Below are 26,033 nucleotides of genomic sequence, written 5' to 3' on the forward strand. Positions count from 1 at the left end.
CCTTCCTCCTCATCTGGGAGACCTTCTACTCTGAAGTCTTATTACAGCCATTGGAATATTTCCACAAGTAGTGTTCCTCTCATTCTCAGTATGCTGCATCATGTTCCATTAATTTGCCTTAGAATTTCTGAGACACTGTTTTCATCTTAATGTGTCCCTTTCTACTTTGAAGGCTCAATGGTTTGCAATCAAGGCTTTTTGTGAATTTATTGCTTACTTCCAGGATTTAGAAGTTTTAGTATCCAGATTATTCAAACACTTTACTATTTCTAGACCACCTCTTATCCCATCTCACCAATTTAAGATCTTCCGATAGTTCTGAAGTCTCTATGATCTCAGTGCATACCTCTGTGAGACATTATGATTTTGCTTCCAGTGCACTTAAATTTGCCAAGAATGTAAATTGTATGATGATTTCTTGGGTGCGCTAACAGATTTCTTTAAATATTAGCTTTAAATATTAAAAATGTTGCAATTCGATTATTCTAATCCTTTTTTGTCAAAGGCCTTCGGCTTTGTATACCTCACAAGTAATGACTGGGATGGGGTGATTACTTCCTGGTAATCTTCGTCACTCCTAGTCTGACTCACCCTCATCCCAGTCATAACAACATCCCAGTCATAACATCCCACCCTCCTATGCTTCTGAGCCTCTTACTTGGCTTGGAATGTTACAGGAGGATGCCAAGAATTCCAGCCAATTATAGTGGTTATCCTATAGTGAGTGGGCTTACATTTTCAGCACTCCAGATGTTTCCTGTCTCTGAGGAGGAACTCACCTCAGATGCAATAACTGGGATGAAGAAGAGTTGGATCTAAGATTAATGAAGATTCCTGCCAAGTAATTAGGTAATTCTCAGTACAATTTATAAACAGCCAGAAACAAAAGAAAATAACTAAGGTGCATGTGTTGTTCAAAAGTTTAGCTTGGTACCTTGTATTCCAAAAGCTGTCTCTATGCACGGTCTATGAGCTGAATAGCGCTCAGTGAGGAAACTGTCCCATGTGCTGCTGTGGTGCAGAGTGCCTGATTGAAGAAAATCTCAAGAAAAAGGCAGGAGCATTTCTAGAACTAGCATGGGTAGCGTGCCTCAATTGAGAAAAAGAGATGGTGTGTGGCTTAAATGCTCCTTTTGTTGCTGTCAGTTTGCAGGACTAAAATGGATTAACGCCACCCCTGCACCTTCTTGCCTCCGGGTAAGGTGTTCGAGACCCTCCTCCACCCGCAGGCTTCTGAAACCAGAATATAAAATTCGAAATGCACACAGGAAACTAGCACGAGCATTTGTCGCGTGGCATTAACATATTAATTGTTGTTGTAATATCCTTGTCGAATACAAATATTATTTTCTTTCCAACTCGGTCATCTTTGGAAGTCCACAAGCAAAATGAGAAACCCGAGAGGAAAATTACTTCGAGATAATGATGTGCCATTGTTTTCACTGCTTTTCTGTGTGATGTTCTTAAAGTGATACTTATAACTCGTTGAAAAGTCACACCAGGGCTTCCGCACCCTAACATTAAAATTCTCCTTCTACGAAAATTAAATGGATCTGGGCTTGCGTGCTTTTTCTTGTAATAAAAAAATAAAAGCAAAGCTGTGGGGGAAGAAGAAGAGCCATTTCCCAGCCCCTTCTCCAGGTTCGCTCACCCGCCCCCAGGAAATAAAACCGAATTATCAACGCAAAAAACACGGTGCCTTTGTGTGTCAAAGTTTCGGTCATTGTCATTGCTATAACAGCAACATCTTTTTCCCCCCAATTTAGTTGGCGTGATGAAAATAAAAATGTATTTCCTGTATTTAATTGCTGGCGAAAGTTGTGCTGCGTCCATGTCCACAAGCCTCACATGCCAGGTATTGTGGAGACAGTAAACACGGATTTATGTGAATTTAATGTAAAAGTCCGGAGCAGGGCATTGTTTATGCATAGGCAGGGCCTGAACACCCCCTGCAACCAGGTCCGCATAGGAGCCGTGCACAGGCTGTGCTATACACACAGACTGCCCTATGATCAAAGGCTGTCCCATACAAACAGGCTGTCCTATAACCGCAGATTGTCCTATAACCATAGGCTGAGCTCACCACACAGGCTGCCCTGTACACCGAAGGTTTCCTAACTACACAGGCTGTCCTATACACACAGGCTGTCCTATAACCATAGGCTGCGCTGACCACACAGGCTGCCCTACACACAGAGGCCAGCCTAACCATACAGGTTGTCCTCTACACACAGACTGTCTTATACACACAGGCTGCACTATAACCACAGGCTGCACTATAACCACAGGCTGCACTATAACCACAGGCTGCACTATAACCGCCGGCTGCCCTAAACACACAGGCTGCCCTAAACACACAGGCTGCCCTAAACACACAGGCTGCCCTAAACACACAGGCTGCCCTAAACACACAGGCTGCCCTAAACACACAGGCTGCCCTAAACACACAGGCTGCCCTAAACACACAGGCTGCCCTAAACACACAGGCTGCCCTATACACACAGGCTGCACTAAATCCACAGGGTGCCTCCCCTGTCCGTGCTCCCGGATGTTCTTCGGACTCCCAAGCCTAAAGGATACCGGACCAGTAAGGACATTGCCTGCCAGCCCCCCCCCCCCCCACTCACACCAAGCGGGACGCGCTCGTTCCTCTCCCTCAGGTGACCCATCGGAGCTCATAGGATTTTGCGGACTGTCACTTACAGGGACTACGGGATACAGGAGAGAGAAGAGACAGCCGAGAGCGGGCCAGAGAAGAAGCGAGAGGCGACCATCACCTTGGTCCCAGCCGGCTCCAGCATGGATGGGCTGCTCTCCCTCAGAGGTGAGTCCGCGCCCTCCTGTGTGGCGAGTAAAGGGGCGGCAGAGGGGGCACCAGCCCCCTGGTCCCAGCCGGCGCCAGCATGGAGATGCCTCCCTCAGGGGTGAGTGAAGGGGCGGTGGAGGGGGTGGGGGGTGGTGGGTGGTGAGGGAGGGCGAGAGACGCCATCAGCACCCTTGTCCCCGTCGATGCCAGCATGAAGCTGCCCTCTCTCAGAGGGGAGTCCGCGCCCACCTGGGGGAAGAGTCAGGGGGAGGGCTCGTGATGCGTACAGGTAGGATTGTACTTCTGCAAACTTCACTGGACTGTGCTCCTGTATGTAAAATCTGTCAGAGTAGACAAACAAACACTTTGTAAATCGGGTTTTCTGTAGTTACTGAAGAATAAGTTTGCAAATGGTATCGTATGGATGCATCACTGGTAGCGCTCGTATCCCGAAACACGGCGCTATAAAATAACACTCCGCCCATTCAGCGATACGGTTGAGATATGCATCCCATGTGCGGAGCAATCTAAGTGCAGCAACTACGGAGCGGCAACAATATGAATTGTACAAAAAAAAAACACAAAATTAATAAGGAGGAGTTGGGGAACTCGCAAAAACCAGCAGACAGAAAAGTGGGGTCCTGGACTGTGCTCCGTTGGGGCTTTTAGAGCGTGTGATCGGCAGAGAGAAAGAGAGTAACAGAGTGGGGGAGTGGAGGAGACAGGGAGAGAGGAGGGAGGGCGAGCAGGAGAGAGAAAGAGAGAGATGACAGTTAACAAAGAAAGGTAGCGAGAGATGCTGACAGCTAGTGTTATAACAAGCGCGGTCCCAAAAACGAAAGAGGATCGCGCCAGAGCTTGTCTTTATGGGGCCATGTGTTTGAAACGCATGGCCCCATAAAGAGAAGAAAATGTTTACGACAAACGGAAAGCAGTCGAGACAGTCCAACTGGGACGTCCCAAAAAGCCAAAGGGAGGCAACATACATAGCTGTTTCCCAATGGCTGGCCACTGTTTAGCATAAACGGTGACGCCAGCCATGGTGAAAGAGGGGCGGGGCTTAAAGCCCTTTTGTAAAAGTACTCATCTGCATTAAATCTCGCTGAGCGAGCTATCCATGTGCGCAGCAACGCTAGGCGAGACCTAAAAACCTCCTTCCACAGTCCCAAGAGAAACCTCCACTCCGCCGACCTCACCCTGGCCGAAATCCCTTGCATCCGGAAAGCCAGAACGAGAGGAAGAGCTTTCTCCTACATCGCAGCCAAGACCTGGAACAAACTACCCTTCAGCATCAGACGAACCCCCACACTGTAAGCATTCAGGAAGAGCCTCAAGACCTGGCTTCTTGGTTGGCGCGGAGCTGCCCAACATCGCCCCCAACGCCTTGAGACCCTCTCGGGTGAGTAGTGCGCTTCACAAATCCCTGATCAATTGATTGACCGGACATGTGTGTATGCAAGGAAGCACAGCAAACAGCCAGGAAATGTATTTATTCTTAAAGAAATGCACTTAACCATGGGTGGTTTGGCAAAGCTGCAGCTACCTACCATGCTCGGTGGCATGGGGGCACCAGATTTTAGGTCATATTGTATTGCGGGACAGCTGCAATGGCTGGCGTACTGGTTAGCGGGGAAAAACCTATTTGAAATTGGCTATACCCCAGAGCAGTTACGAAGGGGGACACTCCAGTCACAATTATGCCCTGGGGCCCCGAAATTGCGCGATCCACCGTATTTGTGGAGAGTAGCATTCCAGTATTGGAAGCGGGCAGGGAGGATGGCGGGGATCCAGTCCCCGTACGCCCCAGAGGTCCCCCTCTGCAGGTTACCGACTTGAAGGGGGGTGCTGACACAGGCCCAGTTGCGGGGACGGACTGATGAGGAAGTGGAATCGGTTGGGGATTTCTTTCTTGATGGCCAGTTGATGCAGCATGAGGAGTTTGTGCATGCTCATTCGGTGACTGACGCCTTGTTCCTTACCCATGCAACCATAATACGTTATATTCGCACCTATTGGTTTGCTGATCGCGCGGAGCCCCCAACCTTTCAATTATTGAGGTCCTTACACATTATGGGTCATGGGCGTTATTTAGTGCGCTGGCTCTACCGCGGCCTGAGGGAGCATTTATCAGTCTCACTGAGTCATGTTAGACAGAAATGGGACTTGGTCTTGGGTCGGAATCTGGATGATGGGGAGTGGACTCGAATGCTAAACCATCCCAGAAAAATCTCACGGAACTGTCGGTTGAAGACTATTCAGTTGTTTATACTACACGCCGCATACCTTGCCCCGGCCACAATACGCAAGATGTACCCCTCTGCATCGGCAGCATGTCCGCGGTGCCATGCGTCAGACGCTGACTTTCTGCACATGATGTGGAACTGTTCCAAGCTGCGGGAGTTCTGGGGGGAGGTGACGCGGGAGCTTGCCGTGGTGACGGGACGCACCCCTTGGGACACCATTGAAGCCTGTCTTCTCGGATTATTTCCTATCCCCAAAAAGGCAAAGCTAATGCGTAGATTCGCAGGGCTGGTCCTGATACTGGTGAAGCGCATGATAACAAAACGCTGGAAGGCAGCTCGGGCGCCGAGAATTGAGGCCTGGCGCGAGGAGGTGGGCAGATGGGCAGTGGCGGAACGGGAGGCTTTATATCAGGAGGAATACAGGGGCCTGAGGAAACGACCGATGGCACTGGAATGGGCTCAACTGATGGAGCAGTTCAAGGCGATAGTAGCCCCGGACCCCGCAGGGTCACCAACTGCTCTGCGAGTTAGTGGGGTGGATGTATAAAGGCGGGGGGGGGGGGGGTCGCTTGGCACTGGCGGAGCTGGGTGGGTGATGCACCGGTAAACCCCCCTTGTTCTCTGGGATCTCGATTGTCTCCTGAGCGTAGGGGTCCTTCCTGGCCCCGCTCATGGGCTGGCTTTTCCTTCCCCTCTCTTCCCCCCCCCCCCCAGGGGGGCTTGCCGCCCTGTCCACTCTTCTGCCTTCCCTCTGGGGGTCCTTTCACCTCCCCCCCTGCTTTTATTTTCCCCCTCCCACCGCGGACTCCTCCCCTTCCTCCCCCCTTCCTTTCCCCTTCCTCCTCTTCGTCGGTACGGACCCCCCCAGGTGGGGGTATCGGAGCTGGGTGAGCGCCTGCCGCAGTTACATCGGCGGGGGTGGCCCTCCCGAGCAGCGGCACCAAAGTTCTTAGTTCGTGTGGGGGGAGGGGGGTGGTTGTTGGGGTAGGGCTGCATTGCATATTATACTGATCTGCTCTCTGTAGGTGTGGTACATGCCACTTGGGTTATTAGTTGAGTGTCTCATTTGCTGATAACCATTGACAATGTGGGATGGGGTGTGCCTCATCGATGGAGGGGCGGATCTTTGTCAGTGGGATACCAGATCGTGGCTTATTCTCAGAAAAATGCACAGATGACGCATGCATACAAAATGTAACTGTTCACTATTGTTGTCTGATGCTCAATAAAGATATTTTCAAAAAAAAAAAAAAACATGAGTGGTTAACATTTACAGCACTGCATACTGCAGCTCTTATCTGTAAAGCGTAAGAAAGTGCTGATGGAAAAAGGTCTCCCTAGGAAAGGAAGACTCTTTGGGCTGGCTCATTGCAACCACTTTGAGTGCAGACAGGTTTGTGGCGGCATAGGCACCAAAACCATTGACCTGGCAAAAACTTCATTAATTGTCGTTAACCTGTAACTTACGTTATGTTTATCCCTAAGCCCAACTCTGAATTACCAGGATTTTAAATATTTTTTACATTTTAGTGAACTGATTAATTACTCTTAACCTCACACTACCATCCCTAACCAGGATTCGTTAAGTAATTTAAATTATTTTATGTTTTCTAAACCTAATCCTTATAGCAATCTGAATGTTAATGTATCTTTATTTGTAATTTTGATGATTATTTAATCTAGACCTAAAAGAAGACCAAATTCAATTACAAAAAAAACTAATGCTTTTCTGTAAATCAAATTATGTTTGCCATTTTAATGTGTTTATTATTTGAATGGCACTTATCCGTACTAAAATATGAATTTCAATTAATACAACCAAATGTGTCAAAATAAATCAATTTTAAAAAACATGAAATACAGAGCTAACCATGGCCGCACACCCTGTACCCATACAAAAAAAAAAAAAAGGTCCATAAATTGTTTATTCCACTTACACACAAAACACTTTCTCCCATACCTACAGCAAATGTATTCCTCTCACACCCTGAATATGCAAAATGTCCTACTCCTAGGCACCCAGCATACCTTAGAAGACCACAAAGGTCGTAAATGTAACAGCTAGACTGCTGCTACACACAATCCACATAGATTACATATACTCATATTACTACACAAGATTCATTGGCTCCCAGTTTAACAACACATGAAGTTCAAAGCACTATGCAATGCACAGAAGACTTTCATGGTGAGGCCTAGAATTTCTCCAAGCCAAAGCTCACAAATATCAGCCCTTTACAATCTAGAATGTACCTCCTAGTCATTAAAATACCTCTCAAGAAATTAAGAATAAGAGGCTCATCTTCTCAGTCTTGGCTGTGGACCTCAAGAACACCCTACCAGCCAGACTGCTCACAATAAAGGACCACTTGACTTTTAGGAAACAATTAAAAAACAGGCTGTTTAACAATCCTGTCTATCATCTTGTTACTAATAAATTGATTAACATCAATACGGACCACAATGTAACAATTATACATCTACTGATTCCACACTTCTCACACTGATTGAACTGTCCAGATTTCACACCAGTTACCAAGCCTCTCCTAGAGAGACAAGAAAATGCATGTAAATTACAAATGCAAATAAAAACACATCTAGATTGTATGCCAATGCCTATGGCACCTTCCAATATTCCATGCATCTCCCTTCCCTCCACCCCACTCCCTTTCTTCCCTTTGACCCACTGACCCCTAAAGCTTCACCCTCCTACAAATACAAACTTTGAGCATTTACCCAACATCCCACACAGATATAACAGCACCTCAGAACAGCAGCATATCTTCACACTCCTGCAACATTCCTTCATTACTGCACTCGGCGATCTATTTCCCAACTACACCTAGCCCCCTCAAGCTCCAGTTCTTTCCAATTATAATTTCCTCAACCAACCCCTCTCTTCTATCCCTTCTGTAAAAGCCTTTCTTCAACACTCCACTAAACATTATCTTTCACCCTTGACCCGATCCCTTTCAACCACTTCCCACTCCATACCCCTACAACCACCACACACCCTCTATCCTACCTCCAGCTCTTATTTCCTCCATTGTATTCTGGCACCTCTTTCATACAAGTAGGTCTACTCACTTCCCAAACTACGTTCCCTTTGACCAGTCCACCCATAACCTCTCACAAATATCCGTGCTTCAACAGCCTCTGCTCTTTCCTTTACCTCTCCCTTAAACTCTATTGGTCGACACATGCCCCGTTATCAATCCTCCCTATCAGCTTTACGTTTATACTCTCATTTCTCAACGTTGCCCAAATCCATCTCAACCCTCTCCACATACTCTTCCCCTTCTATTTCCTCTGTCAAGAACCTTCCTATGTCCCTTGTGAAATTCCAGAGTCTCCCTCTTCTTTACTCACTACATCGTGCTTACCCTCCCTTTCCTACTCCATATACTCACCTCTCCTCTTCCACAACCAGAACTCGTGTCACCTTCATCCCTCCCTTGCTTTAGCCTCCCACAACACTATCCCTAGCCTATCGCTCACAATTCCCACCCTTATTTACATTTCCCTTTTATCAATCTCATCTCACAACACTCATTTTTCACTCGCCCCAAAACAATAAATTTAAAGAATTTACCTATCATGTGTCTTTATGAGGGCCACAAAGAAGCGCATCTGATACTGTAGCAGGCACAAGTTGACATGCCCCATCAGTGGGATAAATTCCACAGTGTGGGTCTGGAAAGACACTTACCTACAATAAGAGGACTCTGGCTGCAAACTTTCACCACCCTAGGTGGGACCTAGTTGGCTATTTTAGGAAGATCACATATGGTTCCAAAGCATCAGAGATAGAATTTGGGATTGGTATTAGCTATAACAGCAGCTCAGGCCTGATCCATATGTAGGGCCCTGCATCTCTAGACATTAGGCTACATGTTAGGACAATGCAGGACCACATTTGTTGCTAGCCATGTTTTCGGCTTGAGGCCATGCCCATCTTTAGGCCAAAAAGGAATTTGGAAGTATATTCAATTTTCGACCTTGACCACCTGAAGGGTTGTAGTCAGTTGGTCGAGGGAAAAAGCTTGCTTCAAACTACTGAAATTTAGACCTCTGTCCCAGTAAGAGTAAGTCTGCCAGCATTAGACTTGTTAAAAAAACAATAACTAATCAAGTAAATTAATGTCTGTAAAACTGAATCTCCTTCACCAACAACATCATAAAAAGGGAAAGTGGAAGACGTAATATACCGTGCTAGATATCGGTTTATGATTCTGAAAAAATGTTACTTGCAGGAAAGCTTATTGGTGTGCATTGACGGTGAAAGGATTCAGAGGGGAAACAACTGAATAGAGATGGAAGGAAGGGATGAAAGAAGTTAGAACGCATTATAACGAAGAATATTTAGGATCATATGCTCATTTGCAAAGCCTCAGCAAAAAGTTAAATTCATGCGGTCAGCAAACCCTATTTAAGCATAATCATTAAAACCGGATTGTATGCTACGTCAACAAATAGCATTATGAATACATAAAGTGGGGTTTATTGTTTACAAAGGTGATAATCCTCATAGCCACTTTTCCTTGATCCTGCACCACTGCTGGTAAGCACTTTAACTTATGCAGCCTGAAAAATAGGATGTGCAATTTAAGGACTCATCTTTGAAAACATACCTGAAAAACTCTTCCAAATAATAAGCAAGCAGTTGATTTCCTGGGTTATTTGCAACAGTAGATTAGGCAATTATACTGAAAGGTACATCAAAAATATTCATGAGTACAGAACCTTTTAATCAAACATTTATCTAGAAAGAATAACTTATTTGGAAGAAGCAGATTTGAGAAATAGGTTTAACAGTGTGCCATAAAATAAACCTGGCAGAATGTATTTAAAGCATATGTTAAATTGTACCATATAATGGAAAATAAAACATGTTTGCAATAGGGTTGTATGCCGCTATGTTTATTTTAACATTCAACTATATTGGTGACACTACATCGATCACTAAATTGTCATTGTATGTTTTACCACTATACCAAATCTACCAATTTAACCCTGGATTTGCTTAATTTTTTATTATTAGACTTTAATTCGATTAATGGCTTTTCTTCACTACAACTACAACCCTTTTTTAATCTAAGTAATATTTTATTCATCTTAACTCAATACGAAAACTAACAGCTTCATCACATTAAATTGCCTTTAACTTACCTTAGGTTTATCCCTTAACCTAACTCTGAATTACCTGGATTTCTTTTAGTGAACTGGATAATTACTCTTAACCCCCATGCTAATACTATCCCCAACCAGGATTCATTATGTAATTTACATTATTTTATGTTTTAGTCATACTAAACCTAATCCTTATAGCAACCTGAATGTTAATGCATCTTTGTTATTTTGATGAATTACTTAATCTGACTTTAAAGAAGACCTAATTCAGTTACAATTCTAAAACAAACAAAAAAAATCAAATTTGCACATTATATATACACCAGAGGAGAGACCGTGCATGTATCATCTTTTCTGTCAATCCAAATAGGTTTGCCATTTTAATGTGTTTATGATTTGAATGGCACTTATCTGTACTAAAATATGAATTTCAATTAATTTAAGTAAAACAAAATGTGTAAAGGATATATTATCCAAACACTTCCTTTTTTTATTTAAAAAATACACTCCCCTTTCATGTAATATATCTATTTTTAATTGACCCTCACTAATAAATGTAATGATGTTACTTACCTTACTTACCTTTGATGATCTGGTGGTCATGGATGTAGTTGCAAAATCGATGCTGTATACTCGATGTTGCGACACAAACTGTGGGGGGGCACTACTTGTCATGGGCCAAGAGCATCAGCAATGGACTTAATTTCAATGTAAATTTCTTTTTTTTATTGAGCTAAAAGGCAATTGAAGTGAATGAAACAATACTTTATAGCAAGTAGTTTAATTAAAAAACCAAACACTCCTCACTAAATATAAATGTATCTAACTAGGAACTATGAATCCACCCAACAATAAGCTGTGCTCACATTCTTATCTCTATGTGCAGATTATTCATCATGGTAAAAAAAAAAAAAAAAAAAAAACACACATACATTGCATTTAAGGCTACAAATCAATGTAACCAAATTATAGCAGGCATGTAATACATACAATTACTATACGTGTTAGTACACGTACAACATAAAAAAGGACTAAGATGGGACTGTATTCAAACATTGAAATTTGGCAAAGAGAACATGGCTGAATGTTTATTTGGCTAACAGATACAAAAAAGAAGTAGGATGCCATAGTACTTTCTTGAAAAACAATTATAAAAAAAAATACTTTAACTTTGTGGTTCTTTAACATATATAATAAAAGATGTAGTAACCTGCTTAAGAAAAGAAAACTTGCAGTCTGGCTACCTTTGAAATACCGATACTATTCTTGTACAAAAAAATTCAAAGATCTGGTTTTTGCTCAGTCTGTCCACTGCACAACCATAAACTGAACATTTTAAAACTTCTTTTTATCATCTTAGCAACAAGGAACTTTAGGGTGGCTGAGCGCTGTAGACAACTTGATTTTGTTACATTGTACAAGTGAAAAGTTAACCTTCAGAAGATAGTGTGTATTTTAACAATACATTTTCATAAATCCGTTAGCGTTTTCCAATACAAACTATGTGACAGCAAGAGGCCTCACTGAACAGGACTTTGAGGAACACTACACAAAATAAGTTAACAATGGTTGTTTGATGTATACAAATACATGTACAATTTAATTTTGATGCATGCAAATAATAAAATAAGTAATTACACTTCTTACTGTACCCATCAATAATGGCAGGTTCCCAATCTACAGTGATTACTTGTTGAAATTATTTAATTTGCATTATTTTAAAACATTCACAAATTGAACCTAACTTTGCAGGGCATAGGCGTAAATTAAAACAACGATCCTGAGCAACCAAAAGCACTTAAAATGTATCACATTTATCTGAAGGTATACATACTTATTATATATGGGTACTGCAAGTCACAGAGTAGTTCAGTGACCATACAGAGGAATGAGGCCCGAGGCAGAGTTCCTTTATAAGGTCATGGACCTCAGAGGTGACTTCCAATATCTTTATAATGTATTACGAAGGTACCTTATTCCTTATAATCCATGGTCACACCATAACCCTTTCCCACAAACTACTTATATCCTTGCTGTGGTGCACTTTCAAATGACAGAGATAAGAGGTGTGTAAACATGAAGAATAAAGTTAAAATCTCTCATACAGAATCAAACATACCAAACATCAGTTAGATGCTTGGTGCAAAATGACTTTAGAATCAGCATAGTACAAGTCACATTTAAAAAAAAAAAGCTGTAGCTCAGAATGCATAGAAACATGCAGAGAGATTCTATCTTTCCCGTAACTATGTAAGCATGAAACAAATTAACATGTTGCTTTAAAAATCTCCTTTTTTCTTAATCTAAAAAAACAAATCAGAAGGAGGAATATTTAGTTTTCTAAAGTGCAACTTTAATTATGGTCTGTGACCTACCTTCCCCTCAGCTGCTGCCTCAACAAGCAGGCACTACGATGCCAGGAATCAACTGTATCAAGTTATTGTAATGGGGTGGCTACCTCACTTCTTTAGTATAGGTGACCAGGGATGTCACAAATCGCCTGTTATAAATAAATATAAACTGGCTTTTATACTGGGATTGCAGGCTTCCATGCATTATATGGCTCTAATACCCTGAAGCCTCAAAACTTCCACAGAGGTTAGACCAGCTTTGAACTAAACCAGTAACTGTCAGATGATTCTGAAGATAGCTCCCAGAAAAGGATCCAAGGCTTTGGACAATAACGACTTACAAAAAATTAATATAAATTTGGCTTCAAGGATCTGACTTACTCTCAAAACTATCTCCAACTCCAGCAGAAAAAAGAGGAGAGCTCAAACTAAGGCTTTTCCGTCCGCTAAACTAATGGCACAGACTACCAAAGGATGGGCGAGTAAGCATTCACCAAGTAGCTTCTTTCAGTAACACATTGGGAGTGGTTAAAAGAAACACACAATTTACATGTAAGCTACTAACAAGAGGGAGAATGCATGCACATTCCTAGCATGGGTAGCCATGTAATTTAGTACATTCAGAGTATTGCTGAGCATGGTAATTAATAAAATATTTTTCAAAAGAAAACTTTTGAAACATAACCGAATTAAGACAGCACTAGTTTTAAAGTATGCTCAAGTAAGTTCTTATTTCATCCCAAATGAAAAAACCTAGCACTTTAATGATAGCAAAACAAAGGTAGATGAAGAAGGCAATGTAACACATTCATCAAAAGAGAATATATCTTACAGGGCTGGATATCTTTCAAGGGGCATTCTAAAATCTCCTTTGCATATAGGGGGCTGCAGTTTCTTAGCATTAACCAGTGTTAGATGCACCAATATAGTCTACTGTTATATTGCTGTAAAGAAGAAAACAGATGATTGCATTTTACATGGTTTTTAGGTTTACAAAACTACTTTAAGGGTCCAGGATGAAGATTTTACGATAAAATCGCTTTATACAGTAAATAATTAATGGTGTTAAAACATACAATTGTTTGTTGAATATAAATAAATTGAGAAGTCACTTGAATGAGATAATGTTCTACATTTTTACGATCTTTCAAAAGGTAGACTGCCAAATTGATTGGATGATCTGGAGATCCTCGCATGAGTGAGCCTGGTATCCTGTTTTGCTTGTGTGAAATGATGGGGGCAGAAAAAACTGAATTGGCTTCTGAAAACCTGGCAGAACACAGAAGGAGCTCTTCCACCAACTGTTGAAGATGGGGCCACAAAGCACTCAGCTGCGATCAAGTTAGGAAGAATGGTTCATCATAGATGTTTCAACAACTATGTTGACATGCAAAATAATAAACCTATGCGATAGTATTAGTACATGAAGAACAACAGTGTAAGACAAGCAGGGTTTGTATATTTTACAGAACAAATCTATTTCATGAATGGATGGGCTTAACTACTGCAGGCAATATTAAAGACCTACGTCCATATGATACGCATAAATGAACTATACATCCTCAAACATAACTGGTTCTAAAGTATAGATTTTCATACTCTCCAGATTCATTCATACCATGTTGATGGTCTGATGACACAACCTGTAAGTCCCGCAATTACCGCTTTAAGGACAAACACCAAAATAATTGACTATGAAGTTTATATACTTTGCAAATATGATGGATCAATACAGCTTACAATAGGCCAAATTCAGAAGTTTTTATTCCACAAGCACGTGTGACAATCCTGGAAAATCAAAAAAAGTCACATCTACAATCAGAAAATTATTTATGATTCAACCTTGAGTTTTAGGGTATTCTGTCGGCAACCCCACCACAGTGCTTCTCAGTTATCTACATTTTCCATTTCAACATGCCACTGGATGGTTCAACTGGATTCTTAGTCGATATTATTTTCCAGTGTTTTAGTTAAAAAAGAACTAAGTAACTAGGTCAAAGTTTTCATGCATGAAGGCTTCAAATGCCCAATAAATATTACAGATACAGACATGGCAGAGTTCAAAACCATCCTCTGGTCTACAGCTGCAAAGAAAAAATGTTAGAGGAAATATAATTCAGTGCAAGATGTGCTGCTTCACCTTTTCTGGGGAAAGAAGAAGAGAAATGTACACTTCAATTAAACATTTTTTTTTAATGAGACATAGCGTATATATATTTGTTAAGTGAATATATGACTAAATGGGCTAGAAACTCTGTAAGAGTGCCTTAGGACAAAGGCTCATAATGCAAGTAATTTTCTTCTCTAAATTTTCAAAAACTGCATTCTATTTCGTTCTACAATGTAGGCCAAGAAATAAATTGGATAAATGAGATATAAAAGGAGAACCCAGTTAAGTAAATCACGTATTTTTCAGGCTGCATTATGGAACTGAATAAACTAGCTATAAGTGGCAAGGAAAGAAAATAGTGGCTTACATCACTAGACATCACCATCTTAAAAACAGCAAAGATTCCCACTTAGGATATCAACTCACAAATAAAACGATGCTTCCACAGCACTCTGTGCAGAGGTCATGAATAGATGCACCGCAAAGAACAACCACAATTAAATATAAAAATGAATAATATACTACAGTAGCACAACTGTGTCTCTGTAGTTAATGTCTACATGGCACTTCACATTTGATAGTCAAATTTCATTTTTTTGCTTTTCTATATCATTTATTTAAATAATGTTCACCAAATTTCAAATTGCTTCCTAAAGATCATATACGTTGTGAACAGTGGTCTAAAATATTATAATGTAAACAGTGTTTGAAAAAAGAAATAGCTTAAACCAGTCACCATAATTATAATTTTTTTTAATTAACATGCACAAATTGGACCGCATGCACATTACAAACCTACTTAAGTTTTGTGCAGAGTTTTTAAAGATTGAATGATGCATACATTTGTGCATCATCACTTACAAACTGGCCAGAATATCATGTTACAAACTTAACCTAGCTGTTACTAAGTTCACTGCGTTAAATCACTGGAACCACATGTATTGAGCGTAAAGAAATCTTTGGTCAGCAAAGTAAATATTCTTTTGCATCAGCGACTGTACTTAATTACTTAAGTTGACTAAACATGTTAGAAAAAGTAGGACCATATTCCTTTAGGAAATATTCACTATTAAACACGTAAAAACATCGTACTGAAAAAGTCTGAACTATACGCTACATTGCTTAGTCCCTTGGAGTCACTTAAAAAATAATAAGGAACTTATTTTAAAAGTTGCATCAATAGGAATGTCAAGAGTATAACTTCGGCACAGTTCAGGAACAGGAGCCTATACTGTCTGGCTGGATTTGCCAGAAGCTGCAGGGAGTAACCCTAGGGATTCAATACCAGGATGTCTTGGCGGTTTTCGTGTTAAGGCGAAAGCCCTTGCTTAAAGGTATTACATATATTTTGCCCTTCCACACTTCTCCCAACACATGTGCTGTCATTACAAGATTTCAACTTTATGTGAAAGAGTACCCATGACATCGGAATTCCCCGTTAGGTGGGAGGCGGATGAGGTTAAATACCTAGGGATTTGGATAAGTCGGGACACGCAGGAGGTGTGGAGATTAAACTACGGTCGTGCGGTCACATGGTTAGAGGACAAGGTCAAAGTGTGGTCTAAATTGCCACTGTCGCTTGCTGGCAGGATTGCTCTGGTCAAAATGGTAATATTACCAAAATTCCTGTACCTATTCATGAATATTCCGATCTCCCTCACTCGGCAGTTTTTTACATCCCTGAGGTCTCTGCTGGTCTCCTTGGCATGGGCGGGCGGTCAGGCTAGAGCCTCCTGGGACCTGCTGACCCTCCCGCTGAGGCAGGGTGGTCTGGGTGCGCCGGACATGCAGTTATATGCGCTCTGTGCGCAGGCATACTTCTTGCATTTCTGGGTACACCCCACCGCCTTTCAGCCACACGTGGCGGTGGAGACTGCTGCTGTGGCCCCCATCCCACTTAATGAGGCATTATATCAGAAAGCCCGCCGCCCCCGGGGAGACATAGATTCTGCTGAAGCACTGTATTGGGCATGGAGGAGTTGCGAAGACGTGCACGAATACCGGTGCTGTTTGCTGCTTCGATTCCTTTGATGCATAATCCGATGCTACCTTGCATATGAGACAGTATTGGTAAATCGCGGGCTCTGGAGAAGAACCTTATCACCTTTGCTGACCTATACCCTGGGGACGAGTTCAGACCTCCCCCGAGGCGATTGAGGGCAAACCGGTGGCATTTGCGGAACTTTTTCTGTACCACAAAGTGCGTGCAGCATGTCGGTCCTTATGGGACGGGTTCCCATAGGTGCCGCCGCAGTTACCTGCTTTGGAAAACTTATTGTAAACTCCATCTCCACGTAAACTTATCACACGATTGTACACACGCATGCAAGACACTGCCCCATTGGTGGTCCCACCGTCCTTCAATAACTGGCATGCAGATCTCGAGACACCTCTGACTGATGCACAATGGAGCTTCTGCTGTGGGCAGCTGACTGAACTCCCCCCAAACTACAAACTGAGGCTGATGCAATTTAAGTATTTGCATAGGCTGTATATAACACCAGTTAGCCTCCATCACATGGGTATCCGTGACACTGATAATTGCTGGCGCTGCGGACGCAATTCAGCTGCATTTTTGCATATAGCATGGGACTGCCCCAAGATTGCTGGATTTTGGGCGTTGGTTTTTGATTCCATAAATTCTATCCTGAATGTATCGTTGGCCCCCTCCCCTGCTCTGGGACTCTTAGGATATGTTAAAGACACACCACCCAAGTTGTGTAAGTTGCATGCACTTTTGTTGCTGTTCGCGAAAAGGCAAGTTGCGATTCATTGGGGCAGAAGACGAGTGCCTGTCATTAGGGATTGGGTTCGAGATATCACGTATGGGCACACACAATTAGGGGTGGTCTGGGAATTGATGCCATTGTCTTCCAGACCCTGTGATATATGGGAGCCATTTTGGGCATGGCTCCAAAGACAGCAGGAGTCGACTGTGGGGGAAGCCACGGTAGGCGGTCGGAATGCGACACTGCCGGGAGATGGTCCTGTCCCGTTGACGCCACCTGGCCCCACCCCGAGGCATAGCCATTAAGAGATAAGATGGGAAGGGCCCGTTGGGGTTGTGTTTTTGACCCTCTCTGGGATATTTCATGAAGTCTGCTCTTATTATTGTTGCACTTGTTCTTCTACAACATTATTTGGGCGAAGGTCGCCCGTTGATTTCTTTGTTGGGGGTGGCCTACTGAGACACGTTTCTTTTTTTTATTATTATTTGTGAGACTGATTTTTTAGCTCCTATATTGATCTTTATGCCGGCTGGGTGTATTGTATGGTATTTTTGTTGTTTTGAAAAAGCCAATAAAAAAAAAAAATACTTTATGTGACAGAGTTTCAAAGTCTCATAACGGCCCTCTAAGACTAGAGCAGTACAATAAAAACGACACTATCTGAGGTCTAAAGTGACTGAAAAAGAGCCAGCAGCTAGGCAACAATGTGGTTCTATGCTCCTATTTCAGGGAAGCTTATGGTTGGTTCCTAAGCATGTAGAAGCATAAGCATGACAAGTATTCAGAGTAATATATGTACTGAGTGCATACAGGAGCCAAAGAAATATCCTAGTACTCCTAAAAGTAATTCAGTAGAGGGCTCCATATGATATATGGTTCAGTGTTACTTCCGGACAGAACTGCTTGAGATTAAGAAACGTGTCAAAGACTTCTCTTGGAAACCATAGGACTATGAAACAAAAATGCAGTGTCTCCATATCAAGTATAGTTACAGTCCAAGCTGAAACAGATCTAAAGTCGTTATATTCAAATAATAATACCTAAACTTACCCTAGCAGAAACCCTGTGCATCTGCAGAACCAGAGTGTGTGGGGGGGTGGGGGGGGCGGGGAAGAGCCTTCTCATACATCGTGGCTAAGGTCTGGAAGGAGCTCCTGGTCAACATCAGACGCTCCCCTAGCCTGCATACCTTCAGGAAAAGCCTCACAATCTGGCTCTTCAGCTAACTCGGAGCTGCACCCCCCCACCACGAGTCCCTCAAGGGTCAGTAGCGCACTTTAAAATCCCCTGATTAATTGGAAAAGTCATTCAGGTATGGTATCTGTTTGTGGAGAAATGGAGTACAACAAATGTGAATTCAAGACGTACGCAATTAATTGAATGAGGATAGTCCGTTGCCACACTTATCTTTGGTTGAATTAGATAACAGGTTTAAATCAACCACCAATGAAAATCATGGTTAACTGTAGATCGCCATGTACACAAACAAAACAGAAATAGGTTTCAATCACAGCTGAGCAGAACACACTACTCCTTGTGGTAATGATCTAACACTCAAGTTACCGCTCACTCCTGCATGCAATGATGGCTGTTAATTACCCTCCTGTTGTTTTAAGTCCGAGCCGCAAGCAAGGGTGCATCATGAGAAGAGTAATTAAAAGCTGTTACTGCCTTTCTGGTGGGGCCAATACGGTATTATCACACCTTCCCCCACTAGACACACATCCATAATAGATAGTGATGTAGGAGCATGAACAGCCTCTTCTTACATGAAAGCGCTCTATCCTCCTGTAGCGCTCCATATGCCTTTCTAATTAAGCCTCCAGTACACAGGTGATGGTCTCAGTTCCTCTCCTTGCTTTTAGTGACGAGAAGCCCTTTCAGCCAAAGAAAAGTATTTTTTTAAAACCCACCACTAAATTATATTTATGTTGTACTCCTTTTCTTTGGCTGGCTGGGCGTCCCTTCACCAAAAACTACATATTGTAATTTATAACTGTTTTAGGGAATCAAGCCAGACTGTTCAGAGCGCACTTACTCACCCCATCAACAACAGAAACCATATTGATAAAAAGAGCTGCTATTTTTTATATGGAAATACTACAAATAATGAATACATCTAGTAATTGTATTCATAAAATAATCTGAGATTAATGACCATCAAATAGTGACAACAATTTGCTGCTGAGACCCATTCAAGTGAACTTGGGTGCAAATTTAAAACAGTTTATGGTGGGATGCAGGTACTTCTGCCACCATTGCACACTTTTTTCACAAAGATAAGAATTAGCTATGTAAATGAGGGTTGAAATATAAGATTTCATCCCCATTTATTTAAAGCATAACTAATTCTATGTAGAAACACTGGGATTAACCTTAAAGGATATCATGATGATAAACAATGATTAGATCAGTTTACCCTGAGTTGCAACTGCGAGAGGACAACGATAAAATGCTGACAACCAAGGTACTTATGCTGCCATTATCAAAAGGTGAGGCCAGAGGAAAATTATACCCGTCGATCCCTAACTTCCAGAGGTACCAATCGGATACCTCAGCTCAAAAGGCTTGCCCTATTTTTGTGACCAACAGCGTCTAAGCTTTGCATGTCTTGTATGAATTGGCTCCTGGAGAATATGATCTGCCCTGCATATCACCCATAGCATGGCACCTTCACTGGACACTAGCAAGACAGCTACAAAGCTAAGATGGGAGCAAATGTACTGGTATTACTTTGAAAAAGGAGGTACCTGTGGGACAGTTTCATCATTCCAAAGTAGAAGACTCTCACACATGACCACCAAATGAAATGTTTGTCAGGCACTCATTCCTTGAATAACATCCATAATACACAGTTGCAAAAGCAGTTCCTTCCTCAGCAGTCTTTAGGAACTACCTGGGAAATGATCTAGATACTGGGCCTGGGAAATGATCTAGATACTGGACCTGTAAGGCAGGGATCACATATTTTCCACATTGTTTCAGGAGGTGATCGGATTGAGGCATAGTCCTGTATGCGTTTCTTCTGATCCAAAGAGAAATGTGTACCCTAAAGAGATTCTGAGAAGATTGTGTTCTCACTGCTGATCTTTCGTTTACCTTTCAGCAAAACAGTTGACTCCTTCAATAGTTTACTATAAATCTGAAATCTGTAGAGATAGCACACCTGAATCAGCTCATCTAAACCTGCCCCACTGTGTTTTGGAGTGGGAGGAAATATTCTCAGATGGTAGCACAGGGAACTAGAAACACTGTCTCCATGCACACTCCCTTAACAAAGTACTGCCTAGGCTTTCGTTCACATAATCCGATACACTGTTGCTGATCCAAAGTAAACTTGGTCTGTAAAAGAACCAAGTAAAACAGGTTTACAGTCCTATCCATGCATAATGTGTGTATACTCCCTCACAATGGGGCCATTTACAGCCAGATGTACTAAGACAAGATTTGCACAAAGCAGTCGCAATTTACATCAACTTTTATTGAATCCTATGATGTTTCATGAACTAACCTTTATACAAATAAGTTGGTTCACAAAATACTGAAAAACAGTGGGTCACAATTTGACCTACCTTATGAATACTAATGAGGTAAGTCGCAAACTGCGACCCACTATTATTGACTGCCATCACTGAGATGATGACCTGCTGGGGTCAACAGACCACCCTGCCTTGATTGTTTTTAAAAACAGGATTCTTTTTTTTTTTAATGCTGTATTAAAATAAAAAATAGAAAGAAAGGCTTTGGAAACTATATTTTAGTAATAGGCAATGGTCCCGGGGGCCACTGACTAATCAAATAAAATGTTTTTGGACCCTTTACAAAGGGAATTGATAGGGTCCCTTAGAGACCCCCTTCCCGTATCCAGATGGTTTACCACTACTTTTCAGTAGACAGTAAAATATTGAAGCTTTGCAGAAAAATAATGCATACCATAAGCAAACACTATTTGGAATAAACGCCCAAAACACGGCCATTCCAAATACTGAATTCTAACTGTTTCTTAAAACCATTTAGCGATTCTGTAACATGTTAGCAAATTGTTAACTGGATTTAGTACATTTGAAAAATACATTTTCTCGTTGCAAACCCTGTGATTTACCAAATTGCAGGGTTTGAGACAAGAACATGCGTTCATACATCTCTGGCCCTTAGTCTCTTTGCACATGTGCAAGGGTGAAACACAACTCTCCCATACAAGCATTCTGGCTGTTTGACAAACCCACTGTACCATAGCACCTCCTCCGTCACTTTCTGGTCAGCTTAGCGCTTGGACGCCCACGGGCAGCAATCGCGCTCTACAAATACCATTACAATTACAATTACAGATACCATGACAGACCAAACAGCTACTCTAGAATAAAACATATTTTAAAGAAATAATCTTTCAGTACAATCTAACAATCACAATCTAGGTCTCCCATAACCAAGACAACGTCTGTCTCTCCTTCCTTGCCATACTTTCCAGGAAGGATGTTCTTTCACTGAAATGCAGTTAGGCATAGCAACAAGAATCTAGGGGTTACTGCCCCTTCCTCAAAATGATGGAACTCTTGCTTACAAGCTCCCAGTGGTAGTCCTTTCCGAGCATTATACCTGAAATTAACCAATCCTCATCCTACTTGCCTACCAGGCAGATAAAGTTGGAGACGGCACAGATCATGAAACAAGGGGCCTGAGTCACATTAGAAAAATAAATGTCTAAGAAAAATCAGACTGCCGCCGCGTAAAAAAGCACCTGTACTAATTAGGTGTGCTACCCGGCATTTTCAGATTTAGCACACGGGGTCCTGTCTCAGGATTAGGAATACCTTTATTCCGAAATGACTGGAATAAGCATGTGAATGCAATGACACTGTTGGGAAAAATTACACCAGTGTTCCATGGACAGTATTCGTTTTTCAATAAACAAATTAAATAATGTTTATTGAAACGAATTTTAGCATATGGGGAGTGTACTTTTAATTGTGAATGGGGAATTGTTGAAGGGGGAAATCCCGCTGGTCGTCCGACCACAGTGCTGCATTTACACCTCTGACCATAGAGTTGCTAGGATGGTTAGCACTCTAGTGGTCATTGGTACAGCCTTAAATGGCAGACGCGAGGTAGGCGCACTGGTGAGTGAGCCGTAGCACCACACTCGCATTTTTAACCTTTGCACATTTTTTTTTAAATCTCTTTTTTTTTTTTTTAACCGGAATTTAAGAGGTGGGGAGTGTACTTTTTTTAAATTGTGAAAGAGGGATTGTTGAAGGGGGAAACTGCGCTGGTCTTCAGACCAAAGAGCTGCACTTACACCTCTGACCATAGAGTTACTAAAGTGGTTAGCACTCTAAGTGTCATTGGTTCAGCCTTACAAGGCAGATACGATGCGGATGCGCAGCAGACGTGCCGCTGGCACGCAAAATGCAAGCCCGTCCGCACCCGAATGGGAAGAGGGGCCCAGGGAGAACTCCCTCAAATAAAATAAGTTGTTCAGCTCAATTCTTATACGCGCTCAGGCCTATAATCTCACAACACTGATGTCCACCGATTTGGACAGATAATGGAGATTGGTGCTGCTTTGGGGTTTTTTTCTCTTTCCGAATCAGAGGAAGGAAAAGCTAATATGTCTAGGCATGATAAGTGGAATTTAGCACTTATTAATTGCAGATCCTTATCTCGCCACAGGTTTGAACTATTCAATTTATTTTGGTCAAACAGCTTGAAGTTTTATTCTTAACAGAAACATGCGTACACAATAGCTCCATGCCAGACATTATTCAAGCACTTCCTCAAGGACACCATATAATCAGGAGCATAAGGGGGAGCGGGCATTACTATAATTTTAAAAAGATACAGTTAAATGTGCCCACTATGCCCTCTCCATCCCAGACTGTGAAAATCTTTCTTTCACAAGAAAAATGCCACCCACGTCCTCCTTCTCAGATCTACTAGTGTACAGACCCCCCAGGTCCTTGCGCTAAATTTATAGAATTTTACCAGAAGCAGTATCCAGCCTTGCTGTCGAAAAAAAACAATTTCTCTCTCCTCAGGAATTTAAATATTCATTTCGAAAAGATAAACAATCTCATAACATCTAAGATCCTTCACGACCTTGGCAATTTTCAGCACACTCAGAGTGGAAAGCAGCACCCATGATAAAAGGTCATCTCCTGGACACTGTGTTCAGTAATGAGCCCAATATAAGAAAAACCGAGTAAGATGATCTTATTAATTTTGGAGGGTGCTCCTTCTCCCCTGAATAAGACATATACTACCAGTTTAGGCCGTTAATGGTCAAAATTGAATAAAGAATTGTGGATGAATTTGTTAGTCTCTACTAAATCCAATATAGGTCTCCACCCAAAAGATGCAAACCCCTCCATAAATGATAAAGCATTTATTGTCTATCCATAAAAATTAGATGAGGATGTACAAGATCTATAATATTTTGATACCAAGGCCAGTTAACAATAAACACCTGCAAACTCTTTTCATCACTGATTATGTTTCTATCAAATACACAGAGGCCATTCGAGGCGAGGGTTAAAACTAATACTTTAAGGTTGACTTTTACCAATATACCGCGAGAGGTAACACACTAATAGCAAGACAACTGGGATTCAGGAGTCTTGAGACTACCACCACTAAGTATCTTTATTTACAGCTACCAATAAGTCTTTTGAGTGTGTGTAACTGCTACTAAGAAACGTTTGGGCAGAACAATCTTTAAAAAACAGCTAAATGGTAAGACTGTTCTAAATATATAAATCGAGGGCATAGAAAAAAAAATACCAGTCAGGTAATGCAGTTGGGAAATAAGACCTGAAGTTATAACTGCTTCCAATATATATGTATGTCAAAACCTATCACTTACATAACCCTGACAACGGTCTGTTGCTTCGTAGTTAAGTTTGCATTATATAAGTCACCATATAGATACAAAAGGTTGTTGGGTCTAATACCAACAAAAACATTGGGACACAGGACTGCCACCAGTGAAGAATCAATTACATAAAAGTAAGACCCATGCATACTGGACAACAATATTCACAGGGTTATATGGCTGTCACTCAGGAGTTAAGCCATCCACAAATACATACCCCAAGCATTTACAGACATAAGCAATTATTTCCAACTTCCACAGGACATAAAACAACAAACCCCAGGATCATAAAACAGCAATTATCGTGAGCACAGCCAACAATACCCAGACATTTTTTGACAGTCACAAAAAACAGGAAGGCCACAAGTAAATACTAATACCTATCTATCGGGCAACCACCAACAAATACCAAAGGACACAGAATCTCCATATATATCAGAGCATGGAAGCAGGGTGACCAGCAATAAATACCAGGCGCTATAAGGTGTCCACCAAGAAATACTCGAGGCATAAAACATTCAAAAATGAGTTCATAGAGGCAAGGGACTGACACCAATAATTAATGCCCAGAGGTATAGGCAATAAATGTCTACGAGTACAGGACAGCCACGAATAACAACACTGGGGTGAGTAAAATAGAGCAGAAACAAACCACCATGAAAATTATCATGACACCAACTAATCAACGTCTCGTGATAAACACATTACCGGTAATCAATAACTGAAGCTGTGTATTGGTGGCACGGCCACCAATACACAGCTAGGAGTATTCCTGATGCAAATTAGTGCCCGGGGGAAACCCATTACCTCCAGTAAACACATTTAAGTACCTCGAACGTCCACCAGTGAATGGTTTAAGTAAAGCTGTTACAGATAAATTGATAAATACTGGGGGGCGGGATGTGCCTATTATAAACTGACGAACCTAATGAGCTGGACTGAGCAAAAATACAATAAATACCACAAGTACTTAGCCGCAGCGGGATTTCGACTAATACCAAGTGCACGACTGATACCAAGTGTCTAGATGCTACCAATTATTACAATGATGTGATAGAAATTAGTAATAAAATAATAAGGGAGGTTGGACTTATAGCAAAAAGCAGTGACTGCCGCTATCACGTGAACACCAAGTAATAGCATAGAAGCCAAGAAATACCCTCAGGACCTACGGTCCTCTCCCAGGCATCCACACCTGACACTTCGGAGAAGTGCTAGGTCAGTCCACTGTACTGCGCCATACGTACTCCTGGGACCTTCTCCCCGGCAGGGCGTCGTACTCACCTCTCCCTCCGCCTCCGCTTCCTCCTCCTGCGCCAGCAGTTGAGGATCCCGGGAAGTGGAGGGCTGCTCCTCGTCCATCTCTACGGGGGAGCAGCTGGCTACCTCCATTTAACGTTCTATTCACACTGCGGCCTGCGCGCTAGCCTGTGAGAAGCCAGCCCGGTCTGACAGTGCTGTCCGTACGTGTGACGTCAGCTCGTTACGTGTAGCGTCGACTGTCCGACTCTTCGTCAGGGAAGGTGTGTGCTGCTGGAGGAGTCACTACGCAGAATAGAATGGCAAGGGATCGCTTTACTAAGACACTCAGTGCTTCGTTGAGGTAGCCGTTATCGTTTTTTAGTGCCTTTAGAGTAGCTTTTGCGAAAAATTAAAGTGGCAGAGGAGGGTCGCCAAAATTACCACGCTTGGAAAGTGACAACATATGTGAGCGACCGCTCTGCTTGTCCTCCTGTTTTTTCCCACACAGCAGCGGCAGATGAGGTTTTAGAGTTTCCACCTAGTCTATTATATTC

General features: G+C 42.2%; 1 protein-coding gene across 2 annotated transcripts in view; it reads right to left on the reverse strand.

Moving 5' to 3' along the window:
- LOC146829460 (SWI/SNF-related matrix-associated actin-dependent regulator of chromatin subfamily A member 1) overlaps window positions 1-25,711 on the reverse strand; it is a 1,967,301-nt gene extending 1,941,590 nt beyond the window's left edge. Inside the window, exon 1 of one of the 2 annotated variants that reach the window (XM_085608144.1) lies at window positions 25,522-25,711. In XM_085608144.1, the coding sequence (XP_085464270.1) occupies window positions 25,522-25,629 (108 nt within the window). In that variant the 5' untranslated portion in view covers window positions 25,630-25,711. The remainder of the gene's footprint in view (window positions 1-25,521) is intronic. The other variant, XM_085608145.1, reaches the window with a different exon arrangement.
- Window positions 25,712-26,033: the final 322 nt, after the last annotated feature.

Source organism: Triturus cristatus, chromosome 5_2 (assembly GCF_964204655.1).
Source record: "Triturus cristatus chromosome 5_2, aTriCri1.1, whole genome shotgun sequence".
NCBI classification, from domain to species: domain Eukaryota; kingdom Metazoa; phylum Chordata; class Amphibia; order Caudata; family Salamandridae; genus Triturus; species Triturus cristatus.